The sequence below is a fragment of the Equus quagga genome, chromosome 16 (genome assembly GCF_021613505.1).
Source record: "Equus quagga isolate Etosha38 chromosome 16, UCLA_HA_Equagga_1.0, whole genome shotgun sequence".
Classification (NCBI taxonomy): domain Eukaryota; kingdom Metazoa; phylum Chordata; class Mammalia; order Perissodactyla; family Equidae; genus Equus; species Equus quagga.
Window position 1 is genome coordinate 66,496,099 of NC_060282.1, and position 17,447 is coordinate 66,513,545.

The 17,447-nt window shown below is 36.1% G+C and overlaps 1 protein-coding gene across 1 annotated transcript in view; it reads left to right on the top strand.

Moving 5' to 3' along the window:
• C16H8orf34 (chromosome 16 C8orf34 homolog) overlaps nt 1-17,447 on the top strand; it is a 371,062-nt gene that overhangs the window by 126,334 nt on the left and 227,281 nt on the right. Inside the window, exons 6-7 of the mRNA XM_046642279.1 lie at nt 7,675-7,847; nt 16,896-17,062. Coding sequence (XP_046498235.1) covers nt 7,675-7,847; nt 16,896-17,062 — 340 coding nt within the window. The remainder of the gene's footprint in view (nt 1-7,674; nt 7,848-16,895; nt 17,063-17,447) is intronic.

A 17,447-nucleotide genomic window follows, 5' to 3' on the forward strand; every position in this document is an offset into this window, starting at 1 on the left:
TGGATTTCGTCATTTCTTATGGCTGAGTAGTAGTCCATCATGTATAAATACCACATCTTCTTTATCCATTCGTCCCTTGATGGGCACCTAGGTTGCTTCCAAGTCTTGGCTATTGTGTATAATGCCACAATGAACATAGGGGTGCAAGTATCTTTATGCCTTTGTGTTTTCAAGTTCTTTTGGCCACTTCTGAAGAGGGCATTGGAAAAGATGCCTTTGAGCCACTTCTTCAGCTTTCTTCCTTCCTGTAGAAAAATGGGGACCCCAAGGACTGTTTATATCTTGAATAGTCTTAGTTTCTTTTACTTCAGGCTGGTGCTTTTGCTAGTTCAACTGTCTCAAGTAATTTATGGGTTTCCTATGTATTTGATTCCTCTCTCCTTCTTGGGCCAAAAATTACATCCACCATTCTTTTCAAGACATGCCTCTCATCTCTCTCTTTAGATTAATTACTGATATTTTATGTGTTGTGAAGTAACATCCTTGATAGACACCATCTAAATTTTTTTAAGTATCTTAATAAAGAGTCTTATAGCCACATTTGTGTTTCTTCTTTACCATGAGGCCTTGTCTTTCTGGCAGGGCCACAGAGTTAATATTTGTACAAGGATTTATCTTAATTTAAAAATCATAAGCTGTCTGGAAAGGCTGGAAATGAGAAACCCAGCCAGACTCTTAATATTTCCTCTAAGTTTTGCTTGCAAATTGGTCATTTATTTCCCTCACTCATCTGTTTCTTGAAGAAACTTAACATATGTAGCTAGAAGCAATAGGTAATGTTTATAAATTTTTCCTGGAGATCTCCTTACCCAGTTTTTAAAGTTTGTTAGTTACACTTTCTATCTTACCACATTACCATAGATTATAGTTTTACCAATTGTTTAAAACCACGTAACACTGGTCTCCATTTTTCCAGCCTCATATAATAATTTATTCACCATTTTTACAGCTGATAAGTTCTACTGATCATTTAAAGAATTAACACCAATCCTTCTCAAACTATTCCCAAAAATTTGAAGAGGAGGGAACACTCCCAAACTCATTTTATGAGGCCACCATTACCCTGATACCAAAGCCAGATAAGGACATTGCAAGAAAAGAAAACTAGAGGCCAATATCTCTGACGAATATACATGCAAAAATTCTCAACAAAATACTAACAAACTGAATTCAACAGTAACTTAAAAGGGTCAGACATCATAATTGCAATCAAGTGAGTTTATCCCCGGGATGCAAGGATGATTCAACATATGCAAATCAATAAATGTGATGCATAACATTAATAGAATGAAAGATAAAAATCACACGATCATTTCAATAAGTGCAGAAAAAGCATTTGGCAGGGGTTAACATCCTTTAGTGATAAGAACTCTCAACAAATTGGGTATAAAATGAACATACCTCAACATAGTAAAGGCCATATATGACAAGCCCTCAGCTAACATCATACTCAGTGGTGAAAGGTTTAAAACTTTGGCTCTAAGATCAAGAACAAGGCTGGAGTACCCACTCTCATCATTCCTATTCAAAAAGTGCTGGAAGTCCTAGCCAGAGCAATTAGGCAAAAAAAGAAATAAAAGGAATCCAAACTGGACAGGAAGAAGTAAAATTGTCTCTGTCTGCAGATGACACAATCTTACATATAGAAAACCCTAAAGACACAACCAATAAACTGTTATGACTAATAAACAAATTCAGTAAGGTTTCAGGATACAAAATCAACATACAAAAATCACTTGCATTTTTGTACACTAACACTGAACTATCTGAAAAAGAGGTAAAGAAAACAATTCCATTTACAAACAGCATCAAAAGCAATAAAATATGTAGGAATAAATTTAACCAAGGAGGTGAAAGGCCTGTACAGTTTCTTTGATGAAAGAAAGTTTGATGAATCACAATTCCATTGACATTTTTACAGGAATAGAAAAAAAACCCCTAAAATTTGTATGGAACCACAAAAGACCCCAAATAGCCAAAACAATCTTGAGAAAGAACAAAAAAGCTGGAGGCATCACATTTCTTGATTTCAGACTATATTACAAAACTCGAGTAATTAAAACAGTATGGTACTAGTTTGAAAACAGACACATAGACCAATGGAACAAAACCAAGAATCCAGAAACAAAACACACGTATTTGGATGACTAAAATCTGACAAGAAAACCAAGAATGCTCAATGGGGAAAGGATAGTCTCTTCAATAAATGGTATTGGGAAAACTGTGTATCCACATGTGAAAGAATGAAATTGGACCCTTATCTCACACCATATATAAAAATCAACTCGAAATGGATTAAGAACTTAAAGGTAAGACCCGAAACTGTAAAACTCCTAGAAGAATAAGTTCCTTGACATTTGGTCTTGACAATGATTTTTCTTTTGACACCCAAAGCATAAGGAACAAAAGCAAAACTAAGTGGGACAACATCAAACTAAAAAGCTTCCGCAGAGGAAAAAAATAAATCAACAAAATGAAAAGGCAACTTTTGCAATGGGAGAAAATATTTGCAAATCATATATCTGATAAGGGGTTAAAATCCAAAATATATGAGAAACTCATACAATTCAATAGCAAAAAACAAAAACAGTCATCCCTTGGCATCTACAGGGAGTTGGTTCCAGGATCCCCCATTAAATGCCAAAAATTTGTGGATGCTCAAGTCTCTTTATTGGCCCTGTGTATCTGTAGGTTCTGCATCCATGGATTCAACCAACTGTGGATTTTAATCATAATACATGATCTGAGGTTGGTTGAAACCATAGGTGCAGAACCCACTGATACAGAGGGCCGTCAGTAATATGATTTTTAAAAATTGGGCAAAGGACTTGAATAGACATTTTTCCAAAGAAGGTATACAAAATAGCCAACAAGCACATGAAAATGTGCTCAACATCAGTAATCATCCGGGATCCATAAATCAAAATCACAGTGAGATATCACCTCACACCTGTTAGGATGATTATTATAAAAAAGACAATAAATAATAAGTGCCGGTGAGGATGGGGAGACAGGGGATCTCTTGTGCACTATTAGTGGGAATGTAAATTGGTACAACCACTATGGAAAACAACAGTGTGGAGGTTCTTAAAAAATTAAAAGTAAACCACCATGTGATCCAGCAATCCCACTTCTGGTTATATATTCAAAGGAAAGGAAATCACTATTTCAAAGAGATATCTGCACCTCCGTGTTCATTGCAGCATTTATTTACTACAGCCAAGATATGAAAACAACCTAAGTGCCTGTCAATGGATGAATCAATAAAGAAAATGTGATATGCACACACACACACACACACACACACACACACACACAAAATGGACTATTATTCAGCCATAAAAAAGAAAGAAATCCTACCATTTTTGACAGCATGACTGAACCTTGAGGGCATTATGTTAAGTGAAATAAGTTATACAGAGAAAGACAAATGCTGAATGACCTCACTTATATGTGGAATCTTCAAAAACCTAACTCAAGGAAACAGAAGAATGGTGGTTGTCAGAGGTGAGACATGGGGGAAATGGGTACAAGTGGCCAAAGGGTAGAAACTTCCAGTTATAAGATGAATAGATTCTGGGGATCTAACGCACATCATGGTGACTATAGTTAGCAATAATATATTGTATACTTGAAGGTTGCCAAGAGGGGAGATCTTAAAAGTTCTCATCACAAAAACCAAATGGTAGTTATGTGAGATGATGGATATGTTAACTAACCTTACTGTAGTAATCATTTGGTATAATCTGTGTATATGAAATCATCACACTGTACAACTTAAAACTTACAATGTTATATATCAATTATATCTCAAAAAAGCTGGGGGCAAAAAGAAAAAGAGCGAGTAGGAAAAGAGCTTTTAACTGTTTACTTTCTTAAATCTGTAACTCAATTTCAATGTATGGATTAGTTTAAGAATGATTGTTATCAAGTTCAAACATTTAATGTAGTTTTGTGTCAAATTATACCTTTAATGTATGACTTATGTGTTCTAAATCTTTCCTTTTGTGAACTGGCAGGATTAAAATAATTTACTCAAAAGCTTAAGTGTTCATAAGAAATGTTTCATTATTCCAAACTGATCATCACCTTGTAGACTTTCTTCTGAAATGGCTTAAAAATTTGTTCCTCAGTGTTGTTCATTGATCATTTATGTGATTTTTAGTTAGACATAGAGATACTTCATGATTCACATATGCACTGTTTTTCATTCTTTGAATTATTTTTAATTCAATAAGCGTACATTTTTTTACTTATATTATGAAATCAGAATTGTGCTAGTTATTATGGAGGAAGCAAAGGAATTTAAGACAGGATCCCAGCCTTCCATGAACATCTCGTTTTATTAAGAAGAGAAAACATTCAAGCAACATGGAGTATAATCAGGTGCTGTGCTGATAGCCACTGGTCAGAGCAGTTGAACTGATTGGGGGCAGTTGAACTGTAAGGTAACTACTTAGATACGTTGGCCTCCTGCTGATTGGAAGTACTAAGCAAATCTGTGACCTTTGGGAGAAGTTTTGACTGGAAATACTTTTCTTCTTAGATTTATGCGTACTTGCTTAAGAACCTCAACATCTAGGGACTTCTAGCCTTAGGAGGGCAAAGGAATATGTATTATACATTTCTAAGGAATAATTAGAATTTACATTGTTTAGCACTGAAATTTTAAACCATTTGTTTACCCATGTACTTAAGATATTTTAAAAAACTTGTATTCAATGTGCGTTTTTAACATTTCGTTTGCTGTGTACTGATGTTTGTGGTGTGTTGTATGTAGTGTTAAGAACTGCTCTTTTGGGGCTGGCCCTGTGGCCGAGTGGTAAAGTTCGTGAGCTCTGCTGCAGGCGGCCCAGTGTTTCGTTGGTTCGAATCCTGGGTGCGGACATGGCACTGCTCATCAAGCCACACTGAGGCAGCGTCCCACATGCCACAACTAGAAGGACCCACAACGAAGAATATACAACTATGTACTGGGGGGCTTTGGGGAGAAAAAGGAAAAAAAGAAAAGAAAAAAAAGAACTGCTCTTTTCACTGAAATCCTTTCATAAAGATTTATGGGAAGATGTTTATTTAGCTTAATTGATGTAAGTAATACATTTAAAGAAAAGTCTGCTGTTTTAATATACTACAAGTAAATAAACTATATTCAAGACTTTTAAGAGATTTAACATGTTTAGTAGAGGTGGATATAAAAAGATCTTTGTGCATTCCAAAAAATAAAAAGAGGAGAATCCCGTGTTTCCACCTGTAAAATACTCACTTTAGACTCCTGTGACCCTGTTTGTAGGTCTTTGTATTGCTTTGTTCATCAGCTATGTCTCACTAAATCTCTCCTGCCAGCAGGAGTTAAACGGGCTGCATATCAAACCATTTATCCTTCTCTCTGTGCTCTGCTTTCCAACAGCAGTGGCACCTATCATTTTATTCAATTTCCCAGTAAGGAGCCAGGGAATTATTTCTGATTCTCAGCAGTTCTCAACTTCTTGATCATACTCAACTCTAAATCCTATTTCACTTTTGTCATTTACAGTGCCTGACTCCACTCATTTCTGCTGTTAGAATGGTCAGTTTCTTTGTCCCAGTTTTACTGAGCCTATAGCAAGACAAATCTCTAAGCCCAACTCTGCCCCATTGTGTAAATGAGATTAATAACACTGAGTTAATTATTCAACCTCTTTAATGTACTATCTGTAAAATAAAACTTTATAGGATGGAAACCTGCCCCATCAATTCCCTGTTCTATTATTCTGCCTATCTTGACAACCAAGTATCTGTTCTTACCTAACCCGCCCATTCCTGCAGTTCTGTACCATTTTTTCCCAGATATATCACATACGTAGAAGTGGTTTGGGCACAGTCCACACCCTTCACTAATGGTACCTAGCACATGTACAGAATTCTGTAGTTTAACTGCGCTCCTACTAATTCAGTTGATACAATAGGTTTTGTAATTTCCGTCATTACCTCTTTCTAGTTGGAGAAAATGAAATTCAGAGAATTTGTAACATTTCAGTCACACAGGCCAAAACTGATTCTGTAACCAAATGTGTTTATAGATTTTTTTTTCTAAAACATGTGTTTGCCTCAGTCTGCTTTTAAAAGCAAGTATAGGTTTAAAATTTAACAATATTGCAGTTAATTTTAATTCTTGTACCTCAAATGATATTAAATTGTGGCAGATGAATATGCCTTTCCGGTAATTTCAAAACATTAATTTTATTGCATGATTTCACAGCTGAAAGCCATTATAGTGCTTTGATTTCCTGACTCTGAGAACATAAATACAGAAGGAATTCAGATCAGTTGCATAAGTTATGCAAACATTGTTACTAAAACATATCTGCTACGTTTTCATATGGGCTGGGGAATCAATGTTAAGATATCCAACTACTTTCTGTCTCTTGTTATCACTTGGATAAATGTTCATCAAATATGTCCTAGTCGCATTTCACATGTTCCTTTTGGTGTGTATTTATATACTAATTAATATTACATTGTATATGTGGTAATACTGTATTTGTATTGTATATGTATTTGTATAATATTTTTGGGAATTGTGAAGACTCAGAAGACCAGTTCTGAATTTTTAAGGAATTATCTAAGACTCTCATAATACTAAAAATTTAGCTAAACATAATTTAAGCAAACCCTGTGTTTCTCAGATCAAGATATTTTAAAAATATATTTTTGATCATTATAAGGCAACTACATATTTATCACAGAATATTGAAAAGACATAGAAATTCCGAAAGAAGAAATTAAAATGATCTGTAGTCCCTCCATTCAGATAATACTATTAAATTTTGATTTTACAATTGTTTTCCCCAACAAATCAAGCAGTATCTGGCACATAGTAGGTCTTAGTAAATATAAGAGAATGAATAAACGAATTGATTAATGTATGAATGATGGATATACGCCCATATGAATTTTAAACAAAAATTAGGTTATATAACAGATACGGCTTTTTAACCTGCCTTTTTTCCACTCACCAAGCCAAGATACCCTTAGCAATTACATGTATTCAGTATTCTCATGTGTTTTAAATTATTAAATGATTTAAATATTTAAAATATTTTAAGAGCTGCATCATATCCAAGACCATGAAAAGAGATCACTTTAACCTTTTTTGAATTAGCATAGCATACCTGTCATTTGATGTTGTCCTGCTTCGAACCTCTACTGGATCCGTAAAAGTCCAAAATGCTTCACAAGTGGAGGCAATGCACCCTTCCAGCCCTGTCTCTTCCTCTTGTCTTTGTTTCCTGACCCCACGTCAGTTACCTCCTGAGAAGTTATTTACCATTTTCTGGCGACCCAAGCTGTTTCACTCCCTGGGCCTCACAACCCGCTTTTTGTTCCGTTGCAAATGCTCATCCCCTGCCTCCTTCCTGAGAGCACACATGCATCCTTCCAGATCCAAATCGAAGATTTCCCTCCTGGATCCTTTATCGCAGTGACCTTCAGCCATCACTGCAACTCACATAGAGTAAGTCACCTAATAAAGATGGAGAGAGCTGAAATTTTAAGTCAGAAAATTTCAAATTTTAAGAAAGAAAAAAGCTCATTTTGATTTGAGGAAGGAGTTTAAACTCTAGATAAAATTACTTCCCGGTTGTCCTATTAATACAAGTAAGAATCTAAGGCAGCACGTTCTTCTCTCCTCTTTAGGAAACAGTGGCATTTAATTCTTCGCTTCTGAGACCCCGAGTGATTGGAGAGTGGATTGGTCGGGAAGAGAATGATGCTGATCCACTGGCCGCTGAAATGCTACAACCCCCAGTTCCAAGAAGTAAAAATGAACAATGGGAAAGTGAGGAGAGCAGCTGTAGCCCTGCGGGAAGGTGAGAGGAGACGGCCTCTGAAACTCTGAATATTGTTCGCTATTAAAGGGGAAATAAACCCAAGGGCATGATTTTGATGAAATAACTCTTAGCAATTTTATATAGAAAATTACCTTGGACTCCACATATGATAAAAACTAATTTCTCTGTTTTCAAATTAGAATGTTATTAGATTTGCTTTTAGATTTTGGTTTTGATTTTTTCTTTACATCTAAGATTATTTTTGTTACTAAAACCAAATATAGAAATAACTTAAAAGACAAAATCTGTGAGTCAAGACCTACTATAATAATGAGCAGAATGGTTGACTGTTAAGAATTGGAGAGAGAGACCTTCTGACATACCAGAGAGATGTAGTTAGTCAACAGGGAAAAGAGGACTAGTAAATGTGTACTAGATTATACGAGTTAATGTAGAATATAAAGAAAGGGAAAGCTTGATTTAGAACCATTTAAGTTTAGAGTTGATTTTTAGGGATGAATATAATTATTTATATATTTTTTTAAATTTTTGAAACTTATGATTTGTGGTTATGAAAGTCCATATTTCATTTTGCTCAGGGCCTGATGCACAAAATGGTGGTGGGAGATTTGCCCTAACTTTCCATATGGAAGTAGGGTCATTTTGAAATGTCCAAATCATATTCATTAGAAGTATATTCAGAATAAGCATTTTTTGTAATATCAGTTGCAATGAGTAAAACTCAAAACAAAAATGAAAACTTCTACAAGGAAGTTGGAGTGAAAAAAACATTCTGTGAGGCATGGCTTACATGAGATTGAGGAAATGGATTTAAATTCTCGTGAATTGAAATGTGACAGGAGCTAAAACTTTCCGTGAGTGTTACTGGCTGACCTCCACGGAAGAGTTCATCCTATGCATAGCATAGCCACAGTAACTTTGTATTTTCTATGTTAAATTTAGCAGCAACCAATAACTATTCTTTCTCAAGGAGAAAATTGTATTTTCACAATGTAATAGCTTTCAGGGGTTTTTTTACTTTGACTTATCACTTGGCTGGAGAGAAGGAAATTTAGAATACTCATTAATGTGCTTCAGGCATATAGAAAATTGATTCTATTTCTATGAGAAAAAACTTTTAAATTATTTAAATAGTTGAAGTGTCCTGTATAAGGAGAAGAAAACCATTTTTAAAAATCCATTTACCTTCTTTTGTGAAATGCCAGATCAATTTCACCTGTCAATGAGGGTAATTTTATTTTGAATACCAGACTTATGAGACCCACTAGACCTTTATTTTTATTCATTGCTAGATCTTTAGTTCTTAAATGTAAAATAGGGAAATGTCGACTTTCATTTTGCTTTCATTTAGTCATAGTAATAATCAGGGCTATTTATGGCAAATGTTAGTGCTTCTGTTTTCTTCCCGGCCATTACTCCCTCTTGAGCTCTTCTTCCCTCCTGAATACCCAATAAAGGGAATCTCTCCTGCAATCCTAGTCAAATGCCTTACCCAGAAAACTCAACCCATGAAGATCTCTCTCAAATATTTATTTTGAAAAGTTGTTTTCGGTTTTATTTTTCTTTATCTTTAAATTATGAGTTGGGATGTTACCTAGGAAATGAAGAAAGTGGTGAAATCCTGCCCAGATGCCCCATTAGAGTAGAAAGAATGCATGCATGTCTGAATTAAATTTAAAGAATAGCAATAAACTGTGGGTTAGAAACTCTCTCTCTCCCATCTTCTAATACAAAACAGGATTTTGGAATTTTATCTCAGGAACTGATACAGCATTAGGTGTGATTTGGATGAATAAGAACGGATTGGGGGGAAATTTTTTAATGACTCTAGAGTCAGTAACTAGAATATAAGCTTTTGCCTTTAAAGAGTAATGAACTTGTACTATAACTTAACAGTCTTGGATGTTAACTGACTAAATGATATTTTAGACTCTTGAAAGAGAAGACTTAATTTTCAAAAGATGACTTCTTCCATTTTTCTCGCTCCCATGGGTGTGTTGTCATTGTCAGTAGACATCTGTTATGTGACTAAAGGAGGCAAGAGGAGGCAGTGAGTAGATCTCTGCTAAATAAAGCTTATTTATAGGCAGGATTGTTTATAGTCTATCTTAACTTTTTGCCCCTTTTCCTATCACAGTTTTTCCTATCTTTAATTGCTCAAATTTTACTTGAATGGCTGTTACTACAACATTCTATCTTTAGTACATAGCCAACTTCCCCTTTCATTGAGAATAACACATGGTAGACTGGATTTTCACCATTAGATTAGAGAGGATTAAGTAAATGGCACAGTAAACCTTGAGAGTCTTATGGGTAGAAATTTCCCAATGATTTTCTCCTGGAAAAATTTTTAAAAATATGTTTAAAGCAATTTATTTTTAATACTTTTAAGGAAAAAATTATGTAAGAAACTTCTAAGAATAAATGTAGGTTCCTGATGTATCATTCGAATTAAACATCATGGTGTAACTAGGACTATAATCCTCACAATTCCCTGTTATTTGCCACTTTTGCTGGAACCTTTTTTCTTTAATAGTATACCGTACTTGAACTTTCCTCCCATGATCCTGCAAATACAACAATGTATGGAGAGGATTAACAACTTTAGTACACATAGCTGTCACTTTCAGGGTTAAATGCTAGTTAAATAAAGGCAATTATGAAAACAATATGGAGAAACTAATAGAGTAAGACAAGGGCTACTAACATGGAGTCCATGACCCCTACATGGTCTCTGGATGGCCCCAAGAGATTTGTGAGTCTCCTGAAATTGTGTGCAAAATGTTCTGTGTATGTGCTTGTGGACGTTTTCCTGCCACATCTTTCTTAGATCCTCCAAGAGGTTATAGATTAAGAGAGTTTAAACAAGAAATGAAAGCATCTTAGCAAGAAAAAAAAAAAGGGATTCATAAAAGAGAGAGGTGAATGTGTTGGAGAATGACTATAAGGCTTCCTGCGATTGTCAGATACTACCAACTGGCATCAATTTCTATGGCTTGTCTAGCCATTTAGTGGGAAAGCATATATATTCATTGCACATTTAGAGTCATTAAAAATAATCACACATTGATAATGTAAATGTAAACAAAAATTGAGGTTAATAAACCTATATAGTTCTATTTTAAGACATCTTAATTAGACTTCGCAACAGCTGGGTAATAAATTTCCTAAAATTACTTGCTAAATCATAATGTGAATTTGTAAATAGGCTCATCAAGCCTTGAAAGGCTAATGAAGCTCCTCTAAGCTGAACCACTTTATTAAAACAAGAGTAATATCATAAATATTATAGATCTGATGAACTGGCTTTATATGTTAAGTGGGCATTGTTATTAGATGATAAATGTACCCTAAAATGAATAGAAAATCTTACAACTTAGAAATATCTGTTAAATTTTAAAATAAAAGCTAAGTTCACTTCCCATTAAGAAGTGTTCCTTTTCATTAAAACTTATAATTACTTCTAATGCATCTGGTAACAAAGCCTGGAAATGTTCCCCTCTTCTTAAAACTCTGTCTATTGGTAATAAGAGACAAACAATAAACAAGTAAATATGCAAATATATGCCATAAATTCAAGTCGTGATAAGTGATATGATGGAAAATAAACCAGAGGAAGAAAGAAGAAAATGGATGAAGGGCACTCTTACTTAAGAAGTCGAAGAACAAAGAAATAACCTTAATATTGTCAGATTTTGGCTATTGTGGGCATGGTAGAAAGTATATAACACATATGGCAGAGACTAAATCAAACTAGTCATTTAGGATTATTCTAACATGCAAGTTTTATGCATAAAGAATGTTGATTAATCAAAAATGAATCTGCGAAAGGAATCAACGAACAGAAGCCTTAAAAATATCTAAAGCATACAAAAAGTATACCTTATCACTCATAATTTATCTTTAAAGCCAAAAAAATATGTAACTAAATCAAACATTTATTTCCTAATGTTCATGAGGTCATTTTGATATGTTCACAATTTTTTTCTTCTCTTTTATTTAGGAATTCATTCATTTATTTATTTCAGAAATACATATTATAATTCAAATAATTATTTTATGAAACATATTACCAGTCATGGGACTCATAGACTCATAGATGGAATCTTACTAGACAGACAACATTTTGGACTTAATGAGGTCGAGGTCTCGTAGCCCAGCACTATCTTTATGACTAAACCATGAATTTTAATGAGACTAAAGAAAACGCTTGCTTCAACCTTCACAAAATGGTCTTGGTCATTGTTGGCTGACGAATAGGAGTTATGCGTTTCTAATCTGCCATTGCTTCCTCATCTTCCACATTCTGATCTACGTGTTTTCCCTTCTTCTATTTCACTACCAGTCTTTCTGTTTCCCTGGATTTTCATCTCTCTCAAGTTGAAAGACTCATATACATCGGCTTAAATTAATTTTTATTTTACTTAGTCTAAAAGAAAAAGTTCAAAAAGAACAAGTGAATTTATTAAATATTTATTGAGCATCAACAGAAGATAATGTGCTAGGTACTGGGTGAGACTAATATGGAAAAAAACGTCTTGGACTCAAAGTACTTGCTTTAAAGTGAGGAGCATGACAAGGAAACCTGTCTTATTTCTATGGCTCAGTGCTCACAATGCCTGGTTTATAAGCAAACGCTTAATAAATGTCTGCTAAATTAATTATAACAATATCACATTTAGACATGTAAAAAAAAGACAGAGCTCTTATGCATAAATCAAAATGCAACAATTAAGTGTAAACTTTTTATGATCTCTTCAATCACCTGGGCCTTAATGCTTGGAGAACCCTTTGATTTCTGACTGGCGTCAAGAGAAAGGGCATAGATTCTGTCTACTAGGCTGTGACGGGGAATCGAACAAGCTTAGGAGATAGGTCAAGAAGGGAATCATCCAGTGTTCCACCAAAGAGAGCACCTGGGGTCAGATAAAACTTGCCAACCTGTGTTTAGAAACAGAGTGTGAAACAAAATGGAGCAAGGTTAGACACCGGGGAAGAGTGGGGTCAGGAGGGAGAGAGCAAAGGATGATTACAATGCAGGCTATCCAAAGGGAGGAGAGGGCTCCACTTGGAGAGGCAGGCCCATTGCCGGAGGTGGGGTGGTTTGGCCATTTTAAACTGTCCCTTTCCATCTGATCCTGGTTTAGAACTTACCCTTTTAAATCAAAGTGAAATGGAGTCCTAGGGTGTATTAACACTGCTCTGAAATGTTAACTGCTATTCTTTTTCATAAGGCCTCTTTTTGATTCCCTTTCTATGTGGGATGTGGGATGTTACTGCTCAAGAAAAGACATGTTAAATATCTAGGATGCTTCCCATTGTGTTGTTTGAACACATAACCATATTAATTACCACTTAGTGACTGCTGTATGTACTTTACATATCTTAACCCATTTGCTCCTCTTGAAAACATTATTATTATCCTTATTTTAGGAATAAGGAAACTAAGTCCCAGAGTGGTTACATCTCTGGGCTTAGATTGGATAGCTAGTAATTGGCGGAGCCAGGCTCTCTCGCGCCAAATTCTGTGTGCTTAAATGCTTTGCTGTGCAGTCTTTCTTCAGGGAGGAATTCTAAGAATCCCATTGTCATTAAGATTTACATTCAAAATCTGGATAAGAGGGAGTCCAGAACCCTAGTGCTCTTAGAAAGACCTCAAACCCCCCTCTCCCCATCTCACTCACTGCTTGTCTGCATTAAGGTCCCTTTTTTTCCTGTAGCAGGGTGCTATTTTCTTGTCTGATGGTGCAGTTTTCACTTCTGCAGTCCACTGGCTGTGGGGCTGAAGAAGACAGAGGTGTACCTTGCATCTCCCTTCTCCCTAAGAAAATCCCCAGTTCTAAATCTTGCATTTTCACACCGTGGTAATCTTCCACCTCTCCTTGTAGCAGTAATTTCCCAGTTCCCAGGTCACTCCTCTTTCTCTGAATCTGCAAGCTTCTGGCTTGCTCTCACTTTCCCCAACACCCTTCCTGTCTTAGTGAAATCAGTATAAACATTGGCGATTCTTCCCCAGAGCTAGCCTCTCCTTCTTTTATTTACCCTTTACCACTCATCTTGAATTCCATCCTACCTCAGCCACTCATTCCCTCTGTCATATGCTAGGCTTTCTCATTAGCGTTAACTGCAAATCCGTAATGTCAGTTTCAGGTACTTCCCTCCCTGACTACCACCTCCCATCTTTCTAGGTCATTCCTTCTGGTACCCAACTTTAACTGGGACCCAAAATACACTGGTTCTCCCAAATTTTCCTTGCCCCCATTCACCTTGTTCCTCATTTTTCTCTTTATCCAGCTTTTATCCTTGGCCCATCATTGGAATCTATCCTTCTCTTTTCCTTTGTTTTCCTCTCCTGGTAAAACTCTACCCTCTTTAAATTCATCTCTTTGCCTGTTCTCTGACTGAACCAGCAGAGGCTGGGGAAGAACACAAGGCCATGCTGGTCGATGTCCCTGAATTCATGACCACCAAACTCCAGGAGGTCATTGGTACTGCCCAAAGATACTACTGCATTTGCCTGGTCCATTCATATGTCCACTCTCCTCAATGATGATTTCATGCCTTTTCCTGTCTCCTCAAACCTCAAACACTTCTCCCCTATCTTTATTCTCAACTGATAACCCTTTCAGAAATGTAAAATGTCATTGTCATGCTGGAAAACAGTTTGGGAGTTTCATATAAAACTAAACATGCAGCTACCATATGACTCAGCAACTGCATTCTTGGGCATTTATCTCAGAGAAATGGAAACTTATGTTCACACAAAAACATACACATGAATGTTCATAGCAGCTCTATCATAATAGCTGAAAAGCTTACAACAGTCCAGGTGTCCTTCAACGTGTGAATGGTTGTATAAACTGAAGTATATTCATACCGTGGAATACTACACAACACAGAAAAGGAATGGACTATTGATACATGCAACAGCATGAATGAATCTCCATGGAATTATACTGCATGAAAAAAGCCAATCTTAAAAGGTTACATGCTATGTGATTCCATTTATATAACATTCTTGAAGTGAAAAAATTATAGGAATGGAGAACAGACTAGTGGTTACCAGGCATTAGGGATGGAGAAAGGAGGGCTATAGAAGAAAGTTGTAAGTGGTTAGAAAAGGGCAATTCGAGGGACCTTGTGGTGCCTGACCTGGTCTTTACCTTGACTGTGGTAGTGGATACATAATATACAAACCTACACAAGTGCTGCAATTGTCTAGAACTAAATACACACCACCAGCATACACACACAAATGAGTACAATTAAAATGGGAAGTCTGCATAAGATTGGGGAATTGTATCCTTGTCAATATCCCAGTTGTGATATTGTACTACAGTTTTATAAGATGTTACCACTGACAGAAACTATATAAAGGGTGCACAGGATCTCTCTGTATCATATCCTACAACTGCATGTAAATCTATAATTATTTCAAAGCATCAAAAAAATTTCAATTAAAAACAAAAGTAATCTGTCAGAAAATACCTTGAGATTTTTGACAGTCCTTCTCCCCAACAGTCTTTCAACAAAGGGTGTTAGCACCCGTCCCATTGATGACCTTTGCCTGAACAGTTGCTATATTGGTAGTTGCAAAATGGTGATATTCTGAGTCTGTCATTCCTTCTACATTTATTAACTAGCATTTAGACTTTTTTCCACCCCACTTTCCCCTGATCTTCTCTATCATAATCCACCCTAACTTTGAGGTGAACAGTGAGGTGGAGCTGTTGACCTTTGTCCACTGGTGACATACAATGTCATTTTGCCATTTCTAACCTCCTCTTAGACAGTGTTGAGCCTGGTACTTCATTAAGACAGCTCGAAATGTTCTGATCTGTGCTGTGAACTTCATCTGGTTGTTTTTTTACCAAGCCTCCTCTGCGTTTTGGCCTCGTGGGGGTGGGGACAATACATGTAACCTCCTCTCTTGCTCATGAACCTTCTCCTCTGGGCCTTCCCTCTGAGTACCTTTAGAAGGGGTTCTCTATCCATCCTGCCTGAGAGAGACTTCCTCTATATATCATGACTTTTTCCTTCATGAGGTGACATTTGCCATTTCCTTCCTTGGGGCAATAAGATGGAAAGAAACTGAATTATAGAGAAGAACTTGGGGACAATTTTTAGAACTATATATGGTTGCCACATGGACTTGGCCAGTATTGGCTAAGTTGTCCAGTCAGACACTGTCTTGGGAAGTTAGGAGAGAGACCAATGAAGGACTGAGAATTTACCCAAAGGAGGCTGGCTTTATCACCCAGAAACCTCTCCAAATGTACAAAGACTCTTTTTAGACTGGAAGAAACTGAGAGACATTTACTTGCCAATTCTGGTTCCATCTCTCCTCCTACCCACTCCTACCCTCAGAGCTAAGCAGCATGATAGGACCAGTGAGGCAAGTTATTTCAATTATAGAAATTAAAGTTTTCGTGCACTCTGCTTCAGCAGCCCAGGGTCTGCAGGTTTGGATCCAGGCACAGACCTATGCAGCACCTATTCACTGCTGATCATGCCATGCTGTGGTGGCGTCCCACATACAAAATAGGGGAAGACTGGCACAGATGTTAGCTCAAGGCCAATCTTCCTCACTAAATAAATAAATAAATAAATAAAATCTTATTATATTATGTTAAAATAGTTATCCTGTTACATGTGTTTTGCTTGGCATGCATATGTTTTGTAAATCAGGGAATTTCATACAATAATCTGGACTTTCTACCTCCTCTTTAAAAAAAAATCAGGAAATCCATGAACAGTGGGCTTTAATTCCCACCTGGCAACAATTGGAAGGAGCTGATTTGTATCTACCCCCTTAAATGGGGCAGGAGTTTCAGTTTTCCATATTCCTCACCTGTACCCACCTCAGAAATTGTTAATGAGGTACCTGAAGATGTCTAAGAAAAAAGACAGTCTATATATCCATTATCCTTGGGGAAAATTTTACTAATTTGTCCATAAATTTGCATAGCAAAGTAATCGAGTGAAAATTTGTAGATTTTCTTTACTTACCATGGCTAATTGGTAATGTCCCCATCATTGAAAATTAACATTTAAATATTTCTTCAGCTTAAAGGTGGAGCCCAAGACTAAAGGATTAAAACAGCAGCAACAGCAACATAAGAAGCTTCTGGCAGCAATGCTTTCTCAAGATTCTTTTGAGTCTGTCCACAGCCCTACCCCATCTGTAACAGAAGAAGATATTGATAATGAAGATGATGCAATGGAATTGCTGGGTAATTTTAAAAATTAATAATTTCTTTATTTCTTCTCTGGCTTTGTAAAAATGTGGAGTGATTAAGAGATTTTAAAAGTTTTGAAGAGTTTTGTCTTAGGGGAAAGAAACCCTTTAACAGGTACTTTTATTTACATTAGACTTTCATGAAGTTGCATGTAAGAACTGAGTTGAAATCACCTAAGCATGTGAAGTATTTATGAGACTGTATTTTGTGCTTTGTATACACAGCACTCTACCTTCTGACTATTTAATCAAGCTTTATTCTGTGTGCCATTGTGATAAAAATTCAAGTCTGTCTGCTTTATTCTCTGATTATGATTGCCTTGATCACATCTTTTGTCTATAAAATATGTATCCAAAGTACGAACTTCAGCCCTCATTGC